At 33.6% G+C, this 27,521-nt stretch overlaps 4 protein-coding genes across 4 annotated transcripts; 3 read left to right on the forward strand and 1 right to left on the reverse strand.

Annotated features, from left to right (window-relative positions):
* Positions 1-1,562: 1,562 nt before the first annotated feature.
* On the reverse strand, positions 1,563-2,279 carry LOC129295114 (uncharacterized). Its single transcript, XM_054933591.1, has one exon. The coding sequence runs from the start codon at positions 2,277-2,279 to the stop codon at positions 1,563-1,565; it is 717 nt and encodes a 238-aa protein (XP_054789566.1).
* A 5,133-nt stretch (positions 2,280-7,412) lies between these two features.
* Positions 7,413-8,920, forward strand: LOC129295121 (uncharacterized; the record flags this gene model as incomplete). The annotated part of the gene is made up of 1 exon (XM_054933597.1): positions 7,413-8,920. A coding segment is annotated over one exon (549 nt), but the record flags the coding sequence as incomplete, so codon positions are not given.
* LOC129295115 (uncharacterized) lies at positions 8,157-8,750 on the forward strand. The gene has a single exon (XM_054933592.1). The coding sequence runs from the start codon at positions 8,157-8,159 to the stop codon at positions 8,748-8,750; it is 594 nt and encodes a 197-aa protein (XP_054789567.1).
* Positions 8,921-24,661: 15,741 nt separating the features above from the next.
* LOC129295122 (probably inactive leucine-rich repeat receptor-like protein kinase At5g48380) lies at positions 24,662-25,916 on the forward strand. The gene is made up of 2 exons (XM_054933598.1): positions 24,662-24,777; positions 24,897-25,916. The coding sequence occupies exon 2, from the start codon at positions 24,931-24,933 to the stop codon at positions 25,591-25,593; it is 663 nt and encodes a 220-aa protein (XP_054789573.1). The 5' UTR covers positions 24,662-24,777; positions 24,897-24,930; the 3' UTR covers positions 25,594-25,916.
* Positions 25,917-27,521: the final 1,605 nt, after the last annotated feature.

Raw genomic sequence — 27,521 nt, forward strand, 5'->3', positions numbered from 1 at the left:
TGTCAAAATTTTTATAAAATATTTTGAAATTTCCATTATAACAAATACTATTAAGGATGCCATAATTTCATTACAATTTTAATTATGTTTCGAAAATTGAATAATTTCTCAATATGAGGCTTAAGGGATGTGTGATATGGTTCACATCCTGTGTCAGTCACCCTCTGTTTTTGAGGTGTGATAATCTTCTTGGATGTTTGAAAAGTGATTTTTAATAATGTGTTTTATTTTGAGACTATCATTTAGATACTACACATTAACTATATATGTGATTTTGATTTGTAAATTCATATCGACTGTCTATGGTCAAGGAACAAAGCTCTGTATAATTAATTTGTCTACAAATGGTTATTGTAGAGATTCAAGAGGTCCTATTTAGCATTTATAGAGGAAGTTCTACTAAAATCTCTACAAAAAATTTATGAATCTTTTATTTATATAAAAAATATTACTATAATTTTCAATCCTATTCCAAACAAATTAAGATACTAAATTAGAATTTTATTGATCAAGGCTCAAGAGATGTATATTTGTGCATATATCCCTTGTGGCCATGCCGGTCACATTCGAGGTGTGACAGTAATTTTCAAATTAGTTCATTTTTATCAATGCAATTTATTACACTGTGTTTTGTTCCCTTTTTATAAAAAAATTTTAGATTTTTTTATATATAAGTAATTGTATTTATTTTCATTAATTTATACTGTTGACATCAATATTTTGTTCTCCATGTCGACAAATTTAATAATCTAATATTATTTTTTTAACAATAAAGACTAAATCAAAAACTAGAATAAACTTAAGGGACTAAAATGATAAAAATTAAATTTGAGAGATCAAATTAATAGTTGAGATAAATTTGAAGAACTAAAATTTATATTATCCCAGTTTTTAATTAAAAGTTGGCAAAAGTCGGTAATCTGATCCTACTCTCGCATTCAAGTTGTCCCCGAGCATGGAAATTTTGGCCCCTTCCTTATTTGATCCGCTCAATAATCTTATAGTTGCACTTTCTTCGCAAGTTCCTCGATTTTTATTGAGAGCTAGTCAATCTTTCTATTGTTAATTAATCCTTTGATTTTGGCGTCTACATTAATTATTAGGAGAATTTCGTTATAAGATCACGGGAGTTAATTTAAATCGGTCAAGAAATTCTGAAATTACACTACAAGACTAAGACTAAGGTATTAAATTAAAATAATGTTTTACAAAGAAAAGACTAAAATGCTCTGCAGTTTTTTTTTTAAAAAGGATTTCTTGGCATCTGGATTGATTATTCGTTTCGATTGATCTAGTGAATGGTTCAACTCCACCCACTTAATTAATGTCATAATTATAATTATTGAATTTTATCAAAATGATGGAAATATAGCACAAAAATTTTGAACAACTCTCACGATCAAAACCCTCCTCATATACGTCGTCTCCTCTAAAATTTTAGAATAGTCATTCATTTGATTTGCAATTTGATCTAACATGATGTGAGGGGTGATATTTGGTTTTTTTTTTTTTAAATAAATAAAGAGCAGCAAACTAGCTGCTAAAGCCAATACGGTCTTGGTTCAGCAAAGGAACAAACTCCTGAGGCTACTAATTACAGAAAAACCAGGCCAATTATTAGGAGCTTTACGGGCAAGAAAGTCAGCAACGTGATTAGCGTCTCTGCTAACATGCATCAACGAGATATTCGACTGACGCTGCATCATCAAACGAATTTCTTCAACAAGAACTCTGTATTGATGAACGTTAATATTGCCTTCCTTGACCAAGATCACTGCTTCCAGAGAGTCCGATGCCACCATGATCTGTCGTAAACCAGTATCCCAAGCATGCTTAAGCACCATTAAAATGGCCCACAGCTCCGTGGTTAAGCTGTCGTTCCCTACTGGTCTGAGAGTGAACCCACTCACAAACCTTCCTTCAAAGTCTCTTATAACTCTGCCACAACCTCCACGTTGAGAATCTGGCAAGAAAGATCCATCGACACTTAGCATAAACCAATTCCTGGGAGGAGGTTTCCAAGTATTCGGTCCACACCGGGGTTGTTGTCCATCCCAATTCAATTTTCTTCCATGACTTGAAACTTTCTTCATACTTTGAAGAATAGCCGAGACTCGGGCACTAATGCTCTGAAATGAGATAATCCTCCCTTCAAAAATACGAACATTCCGTCGCTTCCATATAAGCCAACAGGCGGCAGTGAAGAATTCCGTCCAGTCCGCCACTTCAACATTTCCTGAGTATCTAATATTCCATTTGATCCAGTCATGGAACTCCATCGAGAAAAAAAAATATGTCGTTTTCCCGGTTGCACCAGCGAGTGCCAGAATGCATGAGCTTTAGAGCAGTCGCGGAGGACGTGAATTTAATCCTCGGTGATATTTGGTTCTTTTTGAATATCATATGGCAAAGTTTGATATAACATTCACAGCTTGTAAGTTCCCACGATGTTTCACCTTTCTCATTTTGCATTCAAGTTATAATATTTTTTATTGGTCATATATATTCTCTTATTACCTAGATAAAACTTATAACAGAAACTCCGTATATCCTTCGCGTGGTTTATATTTGTTGAAGGATAAAAAATTTATAAGTTATCTAGATGTAATTTATGATAAAAAATTCGTAAATGTAGATTAAAATTCATTTATTTTTAAAAATTGGATTTTAATCAATATTTACGAATTTGTTTACTGATCAAATGCAAAGTTGGAAAAATGAGAAAGGGAAAACAAAAAAAGTAGTCTTTTTTATTAAAAAAATGTAGTCATTTTTTATTATATTTTAGTCAATAAAATAATATTTATTGAAAATAAATATTTTATTTTTTCAAAAAAAAAATTAAAATGCCAAACTAAATAATAATTATCACATTTGATAAATTTTAATTATTATTTATATATTTCAGATTTTTTTCATCATATAGAAAAAAGAAACTTGATAAACTTAACCTTATGCAAGCAAGATAAAAAAGAAAAAAAGAAAAAAAGGAGATAAAAAACGCGTGGTCACCGCGTATATGCAGCGAGAAAGGGATGCATGCGATCAGTCCACCAGCACCGAAAGCTGGTTAAGACCCGCACGAAACAAGTGGTTCTCCTTTCATCTCAAAGTGGGGTTCGAGAACCACCGACTAATTAAAAAGGGTAATACTGTAATAGTGGAGAAACACTAGAAGAAAATTCTGGATGCGGTCATGTACTAATGTTCAATCACATCCGCGGTAAATAGAAGAAGGTCCGAGAAAGGATGAAGAATGGCTAACATACAATACAAATATAAATATTGAGGGTTATACCGAGGCAGAAGAAAGAGAAGAAGAGAGTGAAGAGAAGTGTGTGAGTGTGAAGAAAGAAAGAGAATAAGTAGTGTGTGTGTCAGAGATCTTAAGTAAAGAGAAGAAAGGAAGATTGAGTGACTGAGATTTTCAGATTAATCTCTCTCTTTCTCCATCCTAAAATCTCAACATATGGAGAACAAGAAACATAGTTCCTCTTCTTCTTCCCTTCCAGATCCGCCAAAAACTAGAAGCGAGCGTGAAGGTGGAGGCAGGTCTGGAAACAAAAGCTCAAGCGGGTCGGCCAGAAGTAGCTCTGGAAGCCATCAAAAGACTGCAAGTAAGCTCAGAGATGGAGATCAAGAAGCTTGTCTGGAAGTAGCAAGAACTCGAGAAGCTCGTCAAAAGGTCGACGGAAAGTCTAAAGGTAAGCAGGACCCGAATAAACCAATCTCGGAGACAATGAAGCACCCAAAGCATCCACACCGCCCAATAGTGCTGATGAAACAAGGAAAGCCTTTCACGTGCAGTGGATGCAAAGAACCCGGATTTGGCCCGAGGTATAAGTGTCAAGGGGATAGCTGTGACTTCATCCTTCACAAGGAGTGTGCCAAGGCTCGTTCCACAGACATCTACAAAAAGCATCCATTAACGGCTGACCGTGAATTTGAGTTCCTTTGGGAACCCCCGGGGGGACCGGACCGCCGATATTGCGTTGCTTGTGGGAGGAACATTCGAGGGTTCTGCTATCATGATCATCGTTCCAAAAAAAACTTTAGTTTGCACCCTCGTTGCATGAATCTTAAGACAACCGCGTCTGATCCTAGTGACACTGTGAAGCTGAGTCTTAAGGACAAAGTGCGCTCCAAGTGTGAGATATGCAAGAAGGAGGATCCGAAAAAGGGGTGGTCCTATGTGTCCTCTCCTGGGCAGCATTGCCGCCATGTCTGTTGTGTGATAGCTTTGATTGTGGAGAAGTGGGAAACATGCCATTCCACTGTTGGTTCTTCTTCTTCAAGCCTGGTCATACCAGCCAAAATCTCTGTGGGCAGGCGTAAAAGAAGAGGCTTGTCGAGAACTGTGATCGAAATCGTGAAAGTAAGTTTCAGCGTTATACTATCAGTTTTATTCGGAGATCCAATTTCATTGTTTGCTGTTCTCGCTGGAAAGTTGTTAGAATAGAGCTTGGACCCATCGGTTTGAGGCTTACGTAATTGTGTTTTCATGTTTGGTTATGTAAGTTTGTATGTGTACTTTGTGTGGAGATCAGTTTCATGCAAATCAAGTTATGAGTACTTTGTGTGGAGTTCGGTTTCGGCGTTCTCATCAGTTGATGAGCATCTGGACCGTCCAGATTTTATGAAATTTATTTATTAATTTTATTTTATATTTATTATAAAAAATTATAAAATTTTAATATTTATTATCAATTTAGACAATACAAATTCAATTTGAGTGATTTAATTTAATATTATTTTTTTAAAAAAACTTGTATTTTAGACAGACTGAATTCAGAGTAATTTATAATTTTTTAAAAAAAATTAATATTAAATTGAACTATATAGATTAAATCAGTAATAAAATAAATTTATTAAAATTTTATATTTTATAATTTAATAAATATATATTAAAATATAAAATAAAAGTGATAAATTTAGACTATTTAAATTTTTAATTTGAACGGTCAAAATTCTTCAAGAGGTGAAGAGCACCCACCAAAACTGAACGCCTTTGTGTGTCGAACCTTCTCAGAGCCAATATTTGATCCGAGTCGCTGCTAATTGCCTACGTGGTCTCTTGGTACTGGAGTTGTACTTTTGCTGTACTGTTGTTAATAAAATTATTTTGCATTTTGAGTTGTATATATAAAAGTCATTCTAGATTTGGAACGCCTGAGGCTTTAAGAATTTTCAAGGGTTTGAAATTGAACCTCTTAATTTCTTCCTGCCAAGAGAATTTTCACGTTACTATAAAAAGTAAATAAAGTAAAATATTAAACACTACCCTAAATTATCTCAACGCTGAACACCTTAGGTTGCTTATTCCCCCCTAACCTTGAACGGGAAAAGGGATTTGAATTTAATGAGAAACCGATTTTACTGAGTGAACGCAGAAGTTTTCGTAATAGTTCAATTTACAATTAATGAGATACTGACATATCATTTAAAAGTGAGGTTGAGAGTTGAGTTACTATAAAAGAGGAGATTCTTGTTGATCTTTTTTGAAAAAAAATAAGTTACAAATATTAATTTAAATAATTATAAATTTAAGAGTTTTGATTATGAATAAAATATATTTAAATTCTAAATATAAGTTTCAGGTTGCAATTGAGTTTCATATTTGTAATGGTATAAATCAATATTTATAATTGTTTATGTTTCAAAAATATTTCAGGGCCTACTTGTCATTAATTCCCTTTTTTTTTTCAGAATTTGGTGTATTTTCCTAAAAACTAAAATAACTTACTGTTACTTGCTGTCACACAATGTTTTAAGACTGCTTAAGCACCATTAAAATGGCCCATAGCTCCGCAGTTAAGCTGTCGTTGCCTACTGGTCTGAGAGTGAACCCACTCACAAACCTTCCTTCAAAGTCTCTTATAACTCTGCCACAACCTCCACGTTGAGAATCTGGCAAGAAAGATCCATCGACATTTAGCATAAACCAGTTCCTGGGAGGAGGTTTCCAAGTATTCGGTCCACACCGGGGTTGTTGTCCATCCCAATTCAATTTTCTTCCATGACTTGAAACTTTCTTCATACTTTGAAGAATAGCCGAGACTCGGGCACTAATGCTCTGAAATGAGATAATCCTCCCTTCAAAAATACGAACATTCCGTCGCTTCCATATAAGCCAACAGGCGGCAGTGAAGAATTCCGTCCAGTCCGCCACTTCAACATTTCCTGAGTATCTAATATTCCATTTGATCCAGTCATGGAACTCCATCGAGAAAAAAATATGTCGTTTTCCCGGTTGCACCAGCGAGTGCCAGAATGCATGAGCTTTAGGGCAGTCGCGGAGGACGTGAATTAGATCCTCGGTGATATTTGGTTCTTTTTGAATATCATATGGCAAAGTTTGATATAACATTCACAGCTTGTAAGTTCCCACGATGTTTCACCTTTCTCATTTTGCATTCAAGTTATAATATTTTTTATTGGTCAGATATATTCTCTTATTACCTAGATAAAACTTATAACAGAAACTCCGTATATCCTTCGCGTGGTTTATATTTATTGAAGGATAAAAAATTTATAAGTTATCTAGATGTAATTTATGATAAAATATTTGTAAATATCGATTAAAATTCATTTATTTTTAAAAATTGGATTTTAATCAATATTTATGAATTCGTTTACTGATCAAATGCAAAGTTGGAAAAATGAGAAAGGGAAAACAAAAAAGTAGTCTTTTTTGTTAAAAAAATGTAGTCATTTTTTATTATATTTTAGTCAATAAAGTAATATTTATTGAAAATAAATATGTTATTTTAAAAAAAAAATTTAAAATGCCAAACTAAATAATAATTATCACATTTGATAAATTTTAATTATTATTTATATATTTTAGATCTTTTTCATCATATAGAAAAAAAAACTTGATAAATCTTAACCTTATGCAAGCAAGATAAAAAAAAAAAAAAAAGGAGATCAAAAACGCGTGGTCATCGCGTATATACAGTGAGAAAGGGATCGATGTGATCAGTCCACCAACACCGAAAGCTGGTTAAGACGCGTACGAAACAGGTGGTTCTCCTTGCTGTCAATGAGTGGACTATGGGGTCCGAGAACCACCGACTAATTCAAAGGGGTAGTGCGAGAAACAGTAGAAGAAAATTCTGGATGCGGTAGTGCACTAATGTTCAATCACATGCGCGGTAAATAGAAGAAGGTCCGTGAAGAACGAAGGATGACAAATCTGACCAACGTATACGAATATAAATATTGATGGTTTGAGATGGTGCGTGTACCGAGAAAGAAGAAAGAAAAAAAGAGAGTGAAGAGAAGCGTGTGAGTGTGAAGAAAGAAAGAGAATAAGTAGTGTGTGTGTCAGAGATCTTAAGTAAAGAGAAGAAAGAAAGATTGGGTGACGTGAGGAAGAGATTTTCAGATTAATCTCTCTTTCTCCATCCTAAAATCTCAACATATGGAACAAGAAACATAGTTCCTCTTCTTCTTCCCGTCCAGATCCGCCAAAAACTAGAAGCGAGCGTAAAGGTGGAGGCAGGTCTGGAAACAAAAGCTCAAGCAGGTCGTCCAGAAGTAGCTCTAGAAGCCGTCCACAATCTGTAAGCAACTCTACAAATAGAGTTGATTCTTTTAGAATTGATTCTTGTTCCTCCTGCACTCAAGAGCAGCGAAGCAAGCATGGATGTAGAAGCAGGTCTAGAGAGAAAAGCTCAAGCAGGTCGTCCAAAAGTAACTCCGGAAGCCGTCCAAAATCTAGAAGCAAGTCTAGAGGTAGAAGTTCATGCAAGTCATCCAAAAGTAACTCTGGAAGCCGTCCAAAATCTAGAAGCAAGTCTAGAGGTAGGAGTTCAAGCAAGTCAAAAGTAACTCTCGAAGCCCATCAAAAACTAGGAGCAAGGTTAGAGATGGAAGCTCAAGAAGCTTGCCTGCAAGCAGCAAGAACTCTACAAGCTCGTCCAGAGCTACAGGAAAGTCAAAAGGTAGCAAGAACCTGAAGAAAACAATCCCGGAGACGATGAATCACCCAAAGAATCAACACCCGATGGTACTGATGAGCCAAGGAAAGCCTTTCATGTGCAGTGGATGCAAAGAACTAGGACTTAGCCTGAGGTATAAGTGTAAAGACGATCGCTGTGACTTCATCCTTCACGAGGAGTGTGCCCACAGACCTCTACAAAAAGCATCCACTAATGGGTGACTCTGAATTTGAGTTCCTTTGGAAACTTCCAGGTGAAACGAACAACCGATATTGCGATGCTTGCGGGAGGGACATTCGAGGGTTCTTGTATCATGATCATTATTCCAGACACGAGTTTGATTTGCACCCTTGTTGTATGAATCTTGACAGAGATACCGTGCCTGATACGCATGGCACTGTGAAGCTGAGTCTTGAGGACAAAATGCCCCGCCAATGTGTGAAATGCAAGAGGAAGGATTTAAATGACGTTGAGAGCAAGAAGGCCTTCAGAGGGTGGTCCTATGGGTCCTCTCGTGGGGACTATTGCTTCCATGTCTATTGTACAAGGACTTTGGTTCTGGAGAAGTGGAAAGAGAGCTATTTCAATGTTGGTTCTTCTTCTTCTTCTTCTTCTGGTTCATCTCTGAAGGGAACAAGCTTGGTCATCAGAAGTGGTAGAAGGTCGAACACATCTTCGGCCTTGGTTAGAAGATCGTCGAGGCCGAAATTTGTCACAAGGATGACTATCAAAGGGGTGAAATTAGCTCAGTCTTGTATTATCATTGATATTCGGAAATCCAACTCCATCGTTTGCTGCTCTCGCTGAAAACTTGTTAGATTAGAGCTTGGACCCATCAGTTATGTTGCTCATTTTATTGAAGTGGTGTACTTTGTTAGGGCGCTTTTTGGTGGTGACGAGCTACGTGGTCTTTCGTCACTTGGGTTGTACTTTTGACTGTTGTTGGCAATAATAAAGTTTTCTTTCTATTTGTTTTCTTTCGGTATCCCCATCCTTAAATTTTCGGTATAAATACAGATTATTATTTTTTAATTATGTAGAGGTGTTGTTATTGGCAATTGTGATCTAATGATCATTCAGGCCAGAGTGACCAGTCAAAATGGTATTTTTGTATTATATATATAAATAATAAATAAAATTCATCTCTTGGTATTTAATTATAATTTAAAAGATTTAATTGATATTAATTTTTGTGTAATTCTTGAGCTTTGTTTTTTAATAAATTTTTAGGGTAATTAATTATTAAATTTAATTTTTTTAGGTCATGATAATTCAATGCATTGTTTTTAAATGTTGTAGGAAGAAATTGCCACAAATAAGTTTACGTAATTATATGTCCATGAGCACATAATTTAAGGGCAAAAATTTAATTAGATCTCCAAGTTTTTTCTTCTATCAAGTCATTATGATTAAAAAAAAAAACAAAAAGAATGGCCACCAACTAAACATTGGGGGCCACTCTTATCTAGAAGACATGAGGCTCAACAAAGCCTTAGCTCAAATTTCATAACCCAATACTCCATTTGTAGGGGCAGCGCAGCCTGATTGAATTGAACAAGGGCCGGATCCCCCTCTCTTAATGCCCCAACTTGGGTTACAAGATGGCACTGTCCAGTTGGCGGATAGGACAGTGATGTCAAAGCTTTATATAACTTGTTTTTTAATATTATCTTTTTAGTGGAGAATTGAAATGATAAATTGTGATATAATAACTATTTCTTTTGGACCACAATGGTGTCAACTAATTTAACTTCTAATAGAAAAAGTTGATTAATATATTGGTTTTCTAGAAATATTCACATTTTTTTCATTTAAGCTCGAGTGGAATATTTAAACTATCCTTATTAACTACATTAATTTCATAGAAGTAAGGGTATAAATGTCAAAAAAATTTACCTAATACTCTATATTTTGAATTAAGGGATGCTTCAAGAATATGACTTATATTATGGTTCAGAATAAGTAAGTGCATGAATTTAAAGTTATATTAAATGAAGAGTATTTTTCAAAATTTAATAAACTTTATTGATATGTATAATATAATATCAAATTATCTTATAATTTGGGAGTGGGGGAGTTACTTAGAGTTTGTGATATATTTTCTAGCTCTGCCTTGCTGTGAGTTAGATCTTCAACTCTTTACGTATGTTTAAACTTTAAACACCTGGTAGAAATATAAATAAATATATAATTCTATATCCTAGTGACTTGTGTTTGATTATTTGATTGTTGTGTCTATCTTGCAGGGCTTTCACATTATTTTGCAACTTGACCATTGTCTTACTACTAGAAAACATCCATTTTGCGACGGATTTTACCTTAATTTTGGGACAAAATTGTCATCACAAATGTAGTTTGAGACGGAATTTGTGACGGATAACCTTCCGTCACTATTTTGTTGGTCGCAAATTGTTTGCGACGGAATTTGAAATTTTGTCCCAATTTGAGACGAATATTTTGAGACGGAACTTCTGTCCCTAATTTGGGACGAATCTTAATGTCGCAATGGTGTCCTTAATTTGGGACGAATTATAGCGTCACAGATCTGTCCCAAAATTTTGTGAAGGAATTTTCGTCACAAATGCGTTTCAAATTCTGTGAAGGGCTTTTTTGTCACAAATCCGTCACAAATTTATATTTGAAAGAAAAATTTTTTAATTATTTATTTAATTTCAATTGTTATTTCCCCCATCATTATTTTACAATCTCAACCTGTAATAATAATTTTATATATAAAAATAAGCAAAATTATAAGAAATTTAACTTGAAGCATCAAGAACAAAATATCTCATTTAGTATTTAAAATTTGATACATTCATACTCAAATGTCAAAGCATAGGAAAATCATTCAAAAGCATTTAAAGTAGTCAAATAACATAATAATCACTAAACAACATCAAACAAAAGCATGAGCTTCATCATCTTCATCTTCATCTTCATCCTCCACGGGCGGCATACGCTTAAGCAAAATATTGATATTCTTTTGGCAATTTTGAAGCTGTTGTCGCTGCTCATTTATTATTGACTCAAGCTTTTTGTTCATCTCTATTAAAGCATCTACACGCTTTTGCAGCTCATTTTCAAATTCTGGGTGGAGTCCTATATGATAAGAGGCATCCTCTACAGAACAAGAGCTATGATATGAAGGAGCCTCAAATCTAATACCAAAAATGCGTCCTTTCCTGTTAACACCACCCACAGCTTTCAACCATAATTCTATATCATCAGCATAGTCTTCTTCTACTTCTTCAAGAGGTGGATCCATATCTGGGAGCTCTCCTTGATTAGAGGATCTATTAGACCTCTTTAGAGTCATATAATGTTCCTATAAAAAGATAGGTAATTAAATTATAATTTAACTCAATTTTATAACTCAATAAATTGAGTGATAAGCATTCATTTAACTTAACAAATTGACAAGGTAGCTATAAAGAAAGATTAAAATGCAAATGTTTAACATTCCATAAAAAATACAATGAGAGGTACAATTTCATGTCAATTTCATTCAAATCTAATAACTCATAACTTTATCAAGTATAAAAAATTTCAATGATAAAAATGACTCCCACAATAGGTAGTCAAGCCTCCAGCCATCAATAAAATCCCAATGAAAAAATCAAAACAAAGAAATATATTTACACTTACATATACATCAGCTGACCTCTGATCAACAAATTGTCTAGTCTTTTCATTATAATGTGTGCGCTTAAATAGCTCAACCATTGTTGGCTCTCTTCCAAGCTCTATAGTCTGCAATTATTAACAATAATTATAAATATTCATTCAATATGAGAAATAATTTGTAATTTGATTTTAAAAAAACTTACCATTCTTCTTTTATGCTCGGATACAGAAATGCTACCACATCTATTCTTCATTCCTCCTTTAGCAGAGGCTCGATTTGCCTTAGCCTTCTATTTCTTGTTATGATATTCTGTTTTATTCCATTGCACTTCTAATTCTTTCCATACTGTTTCTGGAATCCAATTTGGCCTAATACCTAAATTTGACCATCTATGGGATCTCGACTCCTAGGTTTTGAAGATGATATGATAGGCTCTGCTGTAGATCCTACAGAGGGATTAGATATGCCAATAGAAGGAGATCGATTAGGAGGAGATAATGATCTAACACTAGCTGGTGGTGTCACGGGGCTGTTAAGCCGACAATAACCACGTTTGATGCCACGACTTGTCATCTGTACAATTAACATGAATAAGTTACATTTGCATAACAATATGTAACATATTAAAAATAAAATCAAATACATAAAAAATGCAATTTTAAACAAACCGAGAATTTAACATGCACTATGAATTCCTCTAAATATCATCTTCTGAATCATCTGCTTCTTCATTTTCAACATCATGTTTGTCATCACCTTCTTCAGTTTCATCTTCTGAGTACCAATCCTCATCCTCCTCATCCTCCCCCTTCTCATCCTCCCTTCCTTCTCCTTCTTCATCATTTTCTTCATCTTCTTCATCATCTACTTCACAACCATCTTCAATATCCATTAGGTTGTACATTTCATCATCATGAACAATAGAAAAGGGTAATACAACTTGCAACCCATCATCTTGAAATGCCCTAATGTTAGTTGTACATGGTGGCGCATCAATTATGCTTCAAGCCTTTGCTTTAATGACAACTGCATGATTAGATTTCTGACGAACACAACTTGGATAAGATGTATAATATACCTGCATTGCTTGTTGTGCAAGAATGAAAGGATCATACTTGTTATACCTCCTTGATGTGTTAATTTCAACAATCTTGTATTGCTCATGAATTGTCATACCACGATTAGGAGTTAGATCAAACCACTCACGATTGAACAACATTAGTTTTTTCTCAAGAAGCCCAGTATATTCTATTTGCACAATCTCTTATAGTATGCCATAGTACTCACACTCTGATTGGCTATAATCAGAACCCTTAACACAAACTCCACTATTTATATTAGATTTTCTATAAGTATATGAATGTGTGTGAAACTTGTAACCATTAACAATGTAGACAGGCCATATTGTAACTACCCATTTTGGTCCTTTAGCAATGTCATGTAAAAGCAGATCAACATTATTGGTTGATGTTAGATGATCTTGAAACCAAGTAGAGAATTGGGTTTCAATTTGATCTTCTATCTCAGCATCTGAAATTTGGGGGCTATATGAAGTTAAACATTGAACAAATAACCTGCAGAAAAAAAGTATATTAATCCCTAAATAAATAATGATGCAAGTTTTTAATTAATGTCACTTACTCTATATAAGGTTGTACTTCATCACAATTCATTAGAATATATCTTGTGGTAGCTTTTACTTCTTTATCCTCTAAATAACGAGATTTGCATTCTCCATAAGGTCGTCCTGGATAGTTAAAAATGAAAATTGTAGGTAGATCTAATTCTCCACCATCATCATTTCTTAGAAGTCACATCATTATTGATTGAGCATCTAGCTTAAAGTAATGAGAGCAAAATGTTGCAATCTCTTCTATTATATAAGCCTCACAAATAGAGCCTTCCACACGAGCTTTATTCTTTACTTTAAGCTTTAAGGTGTGTAGAAACCTACATCAAGTGACCATGAGTATGGTGACCTAATTTTGAAATAAAGTAAAAGTTTATTAAAATATATAGACAACTTTTACCACCTTTCAAATGGATACATCCATCAATATTGAACTGGTCCTCCAACCTTAGCTTCATAAGTAAGGTGAATTGGTAGGTGTTCCATTAAGTCAAAAAACCCTAGAGGAAGAATCCTTTCTAACTTGCACAATGTTTCAATAATATTTTTCTCTAACACCTCTAGTTTAGAAATCATTAAGGTGTTTGAACAAATTTCTCTAAAGAATAGACTCAACTCAGCTAAAGGTTCCCAAACAACTTTTGGCAAAGCATAGAAAGCTATAGGAGGCAAATGTTTCACAAACACATGACAATTATGACTTTTCATTCCATGTAATTTTGCCTCCTTTACATTAACACATCGAGCCAAATTATATGCATACCCATCTAGGAGCTTTAGGTTCTTTACCCATTGACAAATAGCTCGTTTTTATTCAAGATTGAATGAATATTGTACTTCAGGTTCCTTGCGTCGACAATACTGTGGCAAGTCCATTCGAGCCTTTAAAGTATCTTTAGTTTTCTCCTTTATGTCCATGACAGTATAAAAGACATTGTCAAACACATTTTTTTTAATATGCATGACATCAAGATTGTGTCGAATGAGATTAGTTTTTCAATACGGCAACTCCCAAAATATGCTTTGTTTCTTCCAATTGTGAGTGACCCCATACCCCTCAATTCGAACTTCTCCATACTCAATTATTCTTGGCAAATTGCATATTCTTTGCCAAACTTCTTCCCCATCAAGCCGTGGTGGAGGTATTGAGTTCTCAACCCTATTCTTGTAAAATATTCTTTTATTTCTCCTATATTGATGATCATGTGGAAGAAATTGACGATAACAATCAAACCAAGATACTTTCCTCCCATGCTTCAATGTGAATGCCTTTGAGTTCTCCATACATATAGGACATGCTAACTTCCCTGCGGTTGACCAACCAGACAACATAGCATACACGAGAAAATCATTGATTGTCCATAATAATGCGGCACGCATTTGAAAGTTCTATCTCAATGAAGCATCATATGTTAGTACACCCACTTCCCATAACAACTTCAATTTATCTATCAATGGTTGGAGATAAACATCTATTTTGTTCTTAGGATTATTTGGTCCTGGAATAATCAATGTGAGGAACATGTACTTTTTTTTCATGCACAACTCAGGTGGCAAGTTATATGGAGTGACAATAACTAGCCAACAAGAGTAGCTTCTTCCATATTGGGCAAATAGGTTAAACCCATCAGCATATAACCCGAGTCTCACATTTCGTGGATCACATGCAAATTTAGGGTAGGTGTTGTCAAACACCTTCCATGCTTCTCCATCAGAGGGGTGAGACAGGATGCCAACATCTCGATGATTCTCATAGTGCCACCTCATTTCCTTTGCTATTTTTTAGAAGTAAATAATCTTTGAAGTCTAGGTATGAGTGGTAGGAACCGTAATTGCTTTTTTGCAATTTTCTTTTTTCTTCCCCTATTATTTTTTCTTTCAAAATACCTTGCTTCACCATAAAACTTACAAAGGGTTGCATTTAAATCATCTTTATAATATAGCATACACCCATTCTCATAACAATCAATCTTCTTATAATCAAGCCCTAACTTTGACACTAACTTCTTTGTTTGGTACAAATTTTTTGGCATACAAGTGCCTTTAGGATTCATAGCCCTCACAAACCATGAAATTTCATTATAAGTTTGATGTGACATGTTGGAGTTTGCCTTAATATTTAGCAAGTGTACAACTACTGCAAGTTGAGACCAATCATCACAACCTTCCCATAAGGGTTGTTGTGCAGCATGCAACATCTCATAAAAGGCTTGTGCATTAGGATTTGGTGCCTCTTCCAGATTGTCATTGTAGTTATTCCTAAAGCTTGGCCCTGCTGCATCTATCATTATAGACTCATAGCGTATGAAATGTTCACCAAGTTGATCATAAGAATTACATTCATTAATATTTAGTGGATTGAGGCTTGTACTTGCTTCAATAGACTCTTCACCATGACTAGTCCACTGATAATAATCTACCTTAAACCCATATTTATAGAGATGTGACTTTACATTGTCAAGAGATAGATGATTTAGGCATTTACACCTAGCACATGGACAGCTAATTTCTCTTGAATCTATGTAAGGAGGCAATTGACATGCGTGATTAAGAAACCCTTTGACACCTTCAATAAATTCTTTTGTCAAGTATCCATATCTTGAATCTATTCTATCATACATCCATCTACGACTTTTTAGAGCATCCATTCTCCTCCCTATTTTATTTTGAGATTCATTTAGAGTGAGTTTCATTCAATATACAACTCTATATATAAACCAAAGAATTCAAGATATATAATTACAAATGAACAAGTCTAAAACATTATAAAGGTATAAGCATATGAACCAATAGTCTTCAAATAAGAAAATATTTACACTTGACACATAGTTATTGTAGGTGGGAGAGATTGGGAGCAAGAGGCACAAGTTGATTATAGTGGAGTGTTACAGCCACATTCTTTGTTTAATTAATGCATGATAATTTGGGAACAAGGTCAGGCTTCTAAAATTTCCATGTATCAAAGTAAAATGCTTTAATATCAAAACAAGCAGGGGAGGTTGAATAATAATGTAGATAGGACACTAGCTTTTCTTTTTTGTGGGAAGAATAGGTGATTAGAAGAACATTAGAGTTAATTAATGAGAAAAAGACGCACGAGCTACAACAATGAGGAAGGTTGTTTCATAAATAGGAAAATGGAGAGATATATTTTATTCTTGATCCTATACATGACCGACAAGAATTTGGCAGCATCATAAGATAAAGAAAGACAAATCCTTTCATAGCAGACCAACATGACCCACAAGAGTACACTAAAATACAAAAATGATGTATTATAATTAGTAGAAAAAAGATAAAATTTGAGAAAATAACAGCCCACTTTTTTTTCAGTCAATAGCAGCTCCCACATGACAACATAACAAATATTAAAGTAGAAAAGAGATAAACCTAGGCAAAATCTCAAAATAGAACAACGTCACACTTGAATATAAAGCTTGAAAGCCTTCAAAAGTGCGTATTTAAAACCCCAAGTCAGATAAAATCATGGAAAGAATCTCTATTATAACTGAGAAATGAAGGGGAAAAAATTAGGGCAAGTTGCTGAAATGAAGAGAGAAATAAAAAGAGAGTTGTAAAAGGAACAAAAAAAGACTTACCGCCGAAAATGGAGAAAATGAACGAGGTCTACAGTGCCCACTGCAGAAATGAGAAGTAACAGGGGAGAAAAGGGATTTTTTAGCTTTTCTTCGAAATGAACGAGGGAACCGAGGGAGGGAAATATCCTGATATTTGGACTTTTGTTAATTGAAACAATAATTATTTAAATAAAAAATGGAACTCTGTGGTGCTTATATCACATTAGCACGATAGTTGAGGGAACTTTTTTTTATCCAATGGGTTTGTGTTTGAACAATCAGTTTTTAACTTTTACTGTTTGATTGGGAAAAAAAAATCACGCAAGGTAAATAGCTAAGCACCCACTACTCTAGGTATCATCCTTTGACAGTACTTTAACATTAAATATATATGTAATATATTTAAATAATGTCTAAAATATTTAAATTAATATTTTATAGTTTTATTTACATTATAAATCAATTTTTTAATATAAATTGGATTGAAGATTTTATAAATCTATTGGATGACCTCCCACGTGCTATATCAAAAATAAAACTTTAATTATTCAATAGAATATTTGGTCAAATAAAGATTTAAGAAATGTGAGGTGTATATAGTAATTCTAAGCAAGATAATAATTTGATTAGTAGAGAAGTTAAACAAGATTACTCTTACCATGATGAGATTGTTAAAAAAGGTAAATCACTTATAATCAAAGATTGAAATGTGCCCTTATATTTTAACTATAAACAAAATAGTGTAATCAAAGATTCCGTTCTACCTATTTTTATTAGCTATTGTCAATAATTTTCAAACTAACAATTTATAAAACCTTGTGTTTCATCATTTTAACTTTAATTATAATCAATAACATATTATTCTAATCAAATAATATATAATTAAATAATACAAATTAATCAACAAAAATTAGTATAAATATATTTTTTTAAAATATTACTAAAATTGACATTTGTATTAAATAAAAAATTAAAAAAATTATATAATTTCATATTAATTAAATGGACCTGCTATCATATTTATTATAAAAATAATTATAATTAAAATATATAAATATATATCATTAAATATTTGCGACGGCTTTGTCACGCCTTTGGGACAAAATCCATTGTGAAGGAATATTCTGTCCCAAAAATCTGTCACAAATATTTTTGGGACAAATAAATTAGTCACACTTTCTGTCACAAATATTTGGGACGCCATTTGTTATGCCAAAGTCCGTCGCAATAATTTGGAATACCAAATTGTGTCCCGAATTGCATCCCAAACTTTTGGGACAGAATTTGGTGTCCCAAAATCCGTGACAAATATTTGGGACAAAATTTGGAACAAATTTGAGATGCATTTGTGACTCTTTATGTTCTGTCACAAAATTCCGTCCCAAATCCCTTGTTTTCTTGTAGTGTCTAATGCCCTAGAAATAGCAACTTCATGCATGAACCTCTGATAAACATGAAAAGGGAAGAGGCCAAGAAATTAAATCTTAACTTGGGTTAGTTTCTCTCTTACAACGACAGATTTATTTACGAGCATGAAAGCTCAAATTTGTTGAGCCTTGTAATCTGTGCTCGGCATCACTTCGTAACCAAGATAGACGTGTGTGTGTGCGCACCCAACATCTCACTTCTGCTTTCTTGATTCAAATCATTCTAGATTATCACTCACAACTAGAATATATCATGACAGCGTTTGGATTTGATGAATTTAAATCTTAAAATTAAAATCTCATATTTAAAATTCATATATTTAAAATTTTTATTTAAAAATTGTATAAGAAATTTTAAAGATATATAATGAAGATAAACTAAGATTTAAAGTAGAAATAAAAAATTGGTAGCGTATTGATGGGTTTATTTTTATTTTTCAACTGGTGAGAGAGACAAGGAAGAGAGATGAGATGAGAAGTAAGATAGAGTAACAGACACTGATAATAAAAGTTTGAAGAAAATAAGCGGATTAAAGTAGCTGATATATAGTTGTTTAATTTCTATTGGTCTTTTCTTCTATAAGCACGAGGGATCTTCGGTTCGGACCGTGCTCCTGACCGTTCATTGTTTGGGCTATCTTATTTGCAGTTTACCTTGTCCTGAACTTAAAACTATCAGTTTACCTTCGCCAGGCAATGTAATCCTAGAGTCATGTTTGTATTAGTCCTTCCTCTCTCTGTGTGTGCGAAGAACTTGTGATGGCCTTTAATATTAATTGATCCTAGTTTATGCCAATTGGCTTCCTGTTCTCTTGGTGGCACTAGCTTTTTTGTACCTTTTTATTATAAACAAAAGTTTAGGTGAATTAAGTCTCAGAGACTCACTGTTAGGATTAGGATATAACTTCAAGTTTAAAGAGCCCTTACAAATGTACTTATAAATTGTTTATCAATAAAGTTTTCATATAATTGGCTGACTTCTAACCTATACACACACACACACACACACACACACACACACGACTGATATGCTTCTTTTAACTCAGGCTTTTGTACTAAACAATTCAAACTTGGATGACTGGTAAGTGAATGAATTATGAAGTCACTTTTATTATAAAAATATCGCCAGGCTCTGTTTCCCTTAGGAGATGACATTTCATTCTTTATCAAAGAATGACCATAATGGGATTAGATAATTTCTTAGACAATGACTTGGAGCATTTGATTGTTAGATAATTTCTAACAGGTATACCATCGCTATGTGACTCTCCAATGAGGCTCAGTCTTAAATTACACACAAAAACACCTCTCACTAAAATTTTCAATGAAAATATGGCTTGTAAAATTTTTTAAGAAACTAATTGTGTCAGGCTGAATTGTCTATTTGCAAAAAGAAAATCATCATTTTTTATTCTGTTTTATTCAATAACATAATCAAAATAGTCATTTTTAAATATATAATAATTATTGAAGACAACTATGTTATTTCGTCAAAAATTTAAATACTAGACAAGTTCCTAAGGACTAAATAATAATAATAATCAAATTTTGAGATAGTAAATTATTATTTTCATATTTCAAAGACAGTTTTTTGTCATTTTCCCATTAAATAAACCAATTAATTTGGATCGTCTAGATGAAAATTGACTGGCTTAGATTTTGATATAATAATATTTTTATATTGTAAATAAGTTATTATTTTAATAGCTAGGTAAAAAATTTAAAAGAAAGATAATCTTAATAACTAAGGGAGATGGAGATTGGATCAGCTAGAGGGAGACTACAGTGGTTGCGAGTTCAAGTGGCGAGAAGCTTTGGGAAGATCAAAGACGAAGGAGAAGGCGATGAAAGATGAAGATGAAGGAGAAGATGACATGGAGGTGACTGTAGGGTGGAGATTGAGAAGGAGAGGACGCACTTGGAAGGGATGGTATATTTTAGTTTGAAAATTAAGTTTCAATCCTTGGCTTAAATTTGTAGAGAGAATTTTAATATAAGACCTAACAAATTCTAAAAATTCACTAGAGGACTAAGGGGCTAAATTGAAAATAAGTTTTGAAATGAAATGACCATAACGCCCATTGTCAATTATTTTTTTTAAAAGAATTAAAAAGTCTTATCACTAAGGCCAGAAGTCCGAACGCTCTAGGATTTTCACCAAAACTCGCGGGATGACTTATCGAATTTGCCAATGAGCTTGGAATGCTCTATGAAACGGTGAAAAGGAGCTTTGAGATGATCAGGAGGGCAATAACACGCAAGATAAACAGGGTGAGGTAGCGAGAGTCATGTTATGAGAGGTGAGACCAAATATCAAGAAAGCGGAGACGACAAGAACGTTCAATAGATTGCACGACTTAAGGTGAAACCATAGATCCATAACGTAAAGAGATTAATTAATAATTAAGTAGTGGCATCCTAACGTATTTAAGGTTAACACTTCGAAGGAAAGCAAGGAGCACCCGCCAGTTGTGATAGATTTGCACCCCAATGACAGGTGGTGATAGGCATGTCGGGCTAGAGGCCTTTAATGTCTCTTATAATATCCAAATTTTCTAATTTTATTTTTTATTTTTTGGATCATTAATTTTTATATGAAATGAGAAACATGTCAATATTTTAAAATCTTGAAATGATGAAATTTAATATTTCTTTATGATTTTTTAAAGAAAAATATTACAATTGCATCATTTAATTTTTGAAAAGTCAAAAAAAAAAAGAAATTTTGTAGTTTTGAGACTTCAAAATATGAAAATGTCTATTATTTAATATAAAAATCAATAATTTAGGAAAATAAAAAATAAAATTAAAAAGTTGAAGTATTATAAAAAGTATTTAAAAAAAAAATATTAAGTGCTCCTAGCCTGTGAGTGCGGGTACATGGCGGCGGAAGCCTGGCAGAAGTGAGCATGTAATTGATTAGAAGTGATGGCGCCAAAGATATGTTAACTATAAATGCTTCTTTAATCTGAAAATGAATGCCCTCAGCCATGACGGTATCAATAGCGTATTTTATATGCGAAGAAACTTGTTGGCATCTTGAGCACGGAATCACTCTCCCATCCTAAATGTAAGAGCTAATTAATTAAAGAGTATATTTTGTACTAATTAAATGTATATTCTTTTAATGTAGATGATTAAAAGTAGGGTTGGAGGCCTCTAATGTACCATTCTCTAATATCCTTTGTAATACTCCAAGTTTTCAATTTTGTTTTTTATTTTTTTTTTAACTCATTGGATTCTACTTAAAATAAGAGACATCTGGATATCTTGAAGTTTTAAAATGATAAAGATTTATATATTTTACAATTTTTTAAAGAAAAATATTAGAATTATACCCTTTTATTTTGGAAAAATCATAAAAAATACAAATCTTTATCATTTTGGGACTCCAAGATATTCAGATATCTTTTATTTTAAATAGAATCCAATGAGTCAAAGAAAAACAAAAAACAAAATTGAGAACTTAAGGCATTACAATGAATATTAAAGAACGGCACATTAGAGACCCCTAACCCTTAAAAGAATGAGTATTTTAGAAGAATTAATACGCGTGTTACAAAAAAAGAAAAACTGAATTTATCTTCTTAATCCGTGTAGTTAATACCTAGCCTTTATATTTAGATATGGAAGAGTCTAGCATTTTAAAAACAGGCAATGGACGTTAATAAAAGACTGAACATGTGCATTGAATGAATAGTAAACTGAAAAATTGAAAAAATATTAGTGGGGAAAGAAAAGTATGAAGAGAGAGAGAGAAGCTCAAGAAGGTTGACCAGAAATCACTAGATAAGCTCGTGAAGAAGCAAAACAAGGAAGTGCGAAGGCAGAGCCAGAGAGAACAGAAGCTTTTGGCGAGGAATACACACACACACACACACACACAGAAAGTGATTATCAGAGAGATGAGGATGGTTGATGGGCACGCAGTGTTCCAAGGAAACGTGCAGGAATTTAGTGGATGCGATTGGTTCGTCTTCTTCTTCTCCAACCAGAGGAAGAAGCAGAATACTGATCAGACTGCAATAACCTCACCATCAAGAACATGAAGTAACAGTATATGTTTATATGTATTGCTCATGATCCTGCATTCGTATATACGTTTGTATCAAGACGTCCTTCCTCTGTGTGTTTGTGTGTGTGATGTCCAATAATTGATCCCAGTCTCTGCCAATTGGTTTCATGTCCTTGATGCCACTTGGTTGTTTGTGCCTTTACCGTTTATGCCACTAAAGTTTTCTCAATTAAATTTCTTTTTTTTCTCGGTGTTTGGAGGGATAGATTTGAAATTAATTTTTTGATTTAAAATTTTTATATATTTAATATCCTTTATTTGTGTAAAGTAAAAAAAAATTAACGAAATACAGATGAGGTGATATTTAAAAATTGGGAGTATGATCACATTATTTTTCAATTGACAAGAATGAGGATAAGAGATAAGAGAAGAGACAAGAGTTACAAAGATATTGACAATGAAAAGGAACGAATAGGTTGAAATAATTAAATTTCAAATATTTAGGATATAGATAAAATTTGGTAATGCAAATTTAGATTGATGGATTTAATTGAATTTAAATTTTAGATGTAAAATTTACATATTTAAAATTCTTTATTTGCATAATGTAAAAAAAATTAGTAGGATAAGAGAAATGAGTTGAAATTCAAAACAATATAAGTGATGAATTAATCTTTCCATTTGTCATTCAGTGAACGGCAAGGACAAGAGATGCTAGGAGAAGTGAGAGTAACAAAAACACCAATAATAAAAAATCATGAAAAAAAAGGGTTGGGATAAATAAAATTTCAAATAATTAGAATCTAGAAAGATTTTAAAATTATAAAAAATTATAATGGAACATGAACTAAATACAAATTCTCATGCATGTTCAAACATGGATAAAATATGAATTTGAATCTGGATCAAGACCAAATCAATGAAATTTTTATGCATTTAAATGGAGAAATTAATTTAAAATGATCCATTTTATTGAACTTCGCACTACAAATAAAACCACATCGTCTCGAGCCAGCCCATTCCGTTGGAGGCAATTGATAAAGACAATGGTCCAAGGAGCTAGGCCGACCAGGCATTGCGGGCTGGAAGAGCAGCGACTTGTAATCCCTCCACTGAAGAGAGCCAGAGGTGTTCGCTGTTCTGTGAAACCAGCCTCACGCAGTCCCCTCTTGTCCAGGAGCCACGAGATCCAAGCTACCGCTCAAATCCCATGGCTCAACTCTCCACTTGGAGTGGGCAAGCCAGCACAAAGCAACTAACAGCCCAGCCTAGCCGAACGCTAGCCATGTTCCACTGTCTCGAAGCCCCCTCTCGGGTTACAAGCTGACGCTGCCCAGCTCGGCGAGCGACATTATAACGTCAGATTCTTATATACAATAACTTGGTTCAGAAACTAGACGGTGTGTAGCTCTTTGGATCTATCCTGAGCTTTCTCTACCGCAGTTTTGGGATATATAATGACCGTCACCGAATACACGATCTTTACTGTGTTATGATCATTAATGGAAACATGAATTAATCGGAAAATCAAAAATTCAGAGTGGAGACTTGCGATGATATAAAGAAAGAGGAATCTCTGGTTTTCCGTTTGCCTGAACTTACGCAATGCTCTTGCCTGTGGGATTTTCTAGCAAATAAAGATCATCACCTGATTCAAAAAGAATCCAGATTAAATGAATGCAGGAAAAAAAAAAGGATTTCTTCCTATTAATTAGCATATTACTGTTCCTGAATTATGAGGAAACAGCATGTATAGATTAAATAATTCACACTGCAATAGGTTTAGCTTGTTCATTAGAGGTGAGGCCGCCAAGATCATCCGTGACTCTCGTGGGAAATTTCTCCGTTTAAAAGCTGTCAAAGTCTATGTGCTCCCACACGAAATATTCAGGTCGTCCCTCAGCGTGGAAAATTTTGCCCCTTTCTTGTTTGACCCGCTCAATAACAGCTCTTTGTTGTTCTGTCTTCTCAATTTACAGAACTTTTTTTAAAAGCTAGTTAATCTTCCTCATATTTATATTACTATCCTCCGATTTTCGCTTCCACATTACTTTTTTGGTTTCATTCCACATGTCTTGAACACTAGAAACATGATCGTTCATGACATTTTCCCAACAATCTTATATTCATTTATAGTTTTATAGTTGAAACTGATATCGAAACTTCTTAGCCACACACTCATTAATAGTCATATCATTTTAGTAATCTCGTGATTAGACAAGAGAATCAGTTTATAAGAAATTTTCACTTATTGTTTTTTTAAGTTGTCAATAAATGTACACAGGACTTTGGAAATGTGCTATTCAAATAAATTGCCTAGTTATTCAAAACACTAGATATTTCTATTTTACTCGAAAGTCAAAACTCAATCTTCGGAATTTTCAATGGATTTGCGTCATTATAATAGAAGACTTGGAAAAATATACTTATACACCTAACCATGTTCAAACCTTCTCACACTTCCGCTTACCCAATATAAAGACACACTTACATCTTTCTGCTTCAAGAGCTCCAAAAGCATCGTCCTTTTTCCCTGAGTCGGATTCTCAGATTACTCAGGTAGGTTTTTGAATATCTATGCACTTCAAGATTCTGATTGTGAATTGATTATAAACTGATTAGCGATATTACTGGTTTTTCTGTTCTTGTTTTAACCTCTTTTAAATGTGCCTCGTCAGGGTGTGTTCATAAGAATATCCAGAAGGTTCTTGGATGAAGATGGTTCTGAGCAGCCGAACTGTCTGTGTTCTTATCGTTAATTTCTGGTTCCTACTTAGTTGTAGCGTCATGACCTACGGGACTGTGACTGATATCTTCTGCTTGAAAAGTATAAAAGATTCACTTGAAGACCCGTATGGTTATCTGAAGTCTTCCTGGGATTTCAACAACATCACAGAAGGATTTATCTGCAGATTCACTGGTGTCGAATGTTGGAACTCTCGTGAGAATAGAGTCATAAATCTGAAGCTGTCAAACATGGGGCTCAAGGGCCAGTTTCCACATGGCATTCAAAACTACTCCGGCTTATCAGGATTGGATCTGTCAATGAACAAACTTTCGGGGAAAATTCCTGCAGATATTGATGTTCTTCTTCCATATGGGGTAACTCTTGATATATCTTCCAATAACTTTTCCGGGAAAATCCCCAAGAGTGTTGCAAATTGCAGCTATCTCAATTCCCTTAGACTTGATCGGAATCGATTCAGTGGGCAAATTCCTGGAGAATTGAGCAAGCTCGGAAGGCTGAAGACATTTACTGTGACGAACAATCTTTTAATAGGTCCAGTACCGAAGCTTCCACAAGTGCCAGCTGAGAGCTATGCAAATAATTCTGGTCTCTGTGGCAGTCCCTTACCACCTTGCCAGCGAAATTGATGGCCTTGACGAATAGGTTTGAATTCTTATATTGCTCGTAGTAATGATAATCCTTTTTGCAAGTCTTGTAATAATTACCGTGTGCCTGATTGCCTTGGAGTTAGCACTATTATTTCCCTACCAACATTTTCAATCATTAATTAAATGATGATGATAATGATATGGCCTAGTTGGTTTTTTGCATCTCATGCTGTTTTCTCTTGTTTTCGGTTTTTTCAAGATGATTGATATTCTTTTACACTTTGAGTTTGATGAGCCCAAAAATATAATGTAAATTAATGATAGGTTGGTATTTTGCGTGGAGAAGTTACACTTGGTCAAAAGTGAAGATTATGTCATGTTCATTCTCTTCCATAAAGAAATATAATAATGTTCATCGTCATACTGACTATTCTCTATGTATTTTATACACATATCTATTTAATTTGACTGGATCAATACAGAATCACAAGGTCGACTTGGTTTGATGGGGATGTTGATTTTGTTAAATATATAAAGCACTAATCAATCTTTTAAAATTAATGATAAATGCAACTCTATTTGATTAATTTAGTGTACTCTTGGTGGATTTGGGCCCAGCCCATTTGGGAGTTTCTTGTTTTTGTTTTTCTTTTTTTGGGTATTGGTGCTTTGGGAGTTAGTCCCACACATTAGAGAAAAACATAGAATAAATAAATGATTGAAGTCTCCCTGTCCCTCTCAAGTTTTCTCTTTTTCTCAATTCTCAGTGATTTTATTGCATGCCTAAGATTGAGTTTCAAGCGTAATTCAGTCTCCCGCGTGGTTTCAAGTTTTACTGACAGAAAGCAAATTAAATTTTTTATATAAGCTTAAACTTGGTTTGGCCTATTTAAATATTTAATAAATAGACTAAACTAGATATAAATAAGAAGCCCCTAATACTACTTGGCCTACTTCAACCCGTAATCATGGATGCGTGAGTGTGTGTTGTGTGTATTATATATTTTGGTTCAGCTAATCATCCCATGATTCTGTTGTCCAAAAATAATCTACCCATGATTCTCATTCTAAAAGGTATACGCCAAGATTTCTTGGCGAAAAAGATAAATATCAATTAATTATATTGTTTTTCTTTTTCTTTTTGGATAAATTTATATTGTTTTTCTTCGTCAACGATATAATATGCCATGACGATCAGTAGTGTATTTATTTGTGAAGAAACTCGTTGGCATCTCCCGCATTATCAATTTTTTTTTTAAAAAAAAAACATGCAATGCATTAATAAGGTAATGAATATGTGCATTTTATTAAATGGTTATCCGAAAAAATGAAGAAAGTTTCGGGAAACAACAGTGAGAAAAGAGAGAAAATTAAGAAGAATTTAAGAAATGGAAAAGCAAAGTCGTCTACAAAATGTAAGATTCTTTTTTAAGAAAGAAAACAGTGGGAGAGAAATTTTAAAAAAATAAAAACAGAGAATAACGGTAAAGTCCCAATAGATGAAATTAATGGCAGTTAAGCCCCAATAAAATATTCTGAAATGAGTTACAAATATTAATTTAAACAGTTATAACCGGAATGTTATTTAGTTGCAAACTAGCCCCACAAATAAGGGTAGAGAAAACTAGGAGGAAAAATTTTAAAAAATAGTAAAAAGATTTACAATTTTTAGAAATTTTCTTTCATAGTTTTCTCTTAATGCAAACCAATCCTGAGAGTTACATGTAAAATTTAAATATCGTATTTGAAATTAAAAAATTCAATTTACAATTATTTGAGTTAATATTTTTAATTAGTTTTTCAAAAAAAAATTATTAAGGACCTAAATGTTACTAATTTAATATTCGGGACTTAATTGTCATTTTCTTTTAGCCAAGAAGTGTCATTTTTTTTTCCAAAAAAAAAGGCTGCACAAAGAAAGATATATATCTATATATCTATGTGGAATTTAAATTCTTTCATGCTAA

This window comes from Prosopis cineraria, unplaced genomic scaffold (genome assembly GCF_029017545.1).
Source record: "Prosopis cineraria cultivar Desert tree isolate PC_DT_omini unplaced genomic scaffold, ASM2901754v1 PC50, whole genome shotgun sequence".
NCBI classification, from domain to species: Eukaryota; Viridiplantae; Streptophyta; class Magnoliopsida; order Fabales; family Fabaceae; genus Prosopis; species Prosopis cineraria.

Bases quoted from the DNA above. Each gene is read 5' to 3' on its own strand.
- LOC129295114 (XM_054933591.1), bottom strand. From the start codon at position 2,279: ATGGAGTTCCATGACTGGATCAAATGGAATATTAGATACTCAGGAAAT.
- LOC129295115 (XM_054933592.1), top strand. From the start codon at position 8,157: ATGGGTGACTCTGAATTTGAGTTCCTTTGGAAACTTCCAGGTGAAACG.
- LOC129295122 (XM_054933598.1), top strand. From the start codon at position 24,931: ATGAAGATGGTTCTGAGCAGCCGAACTGTCTGTGTTCTTATCGTTAAT.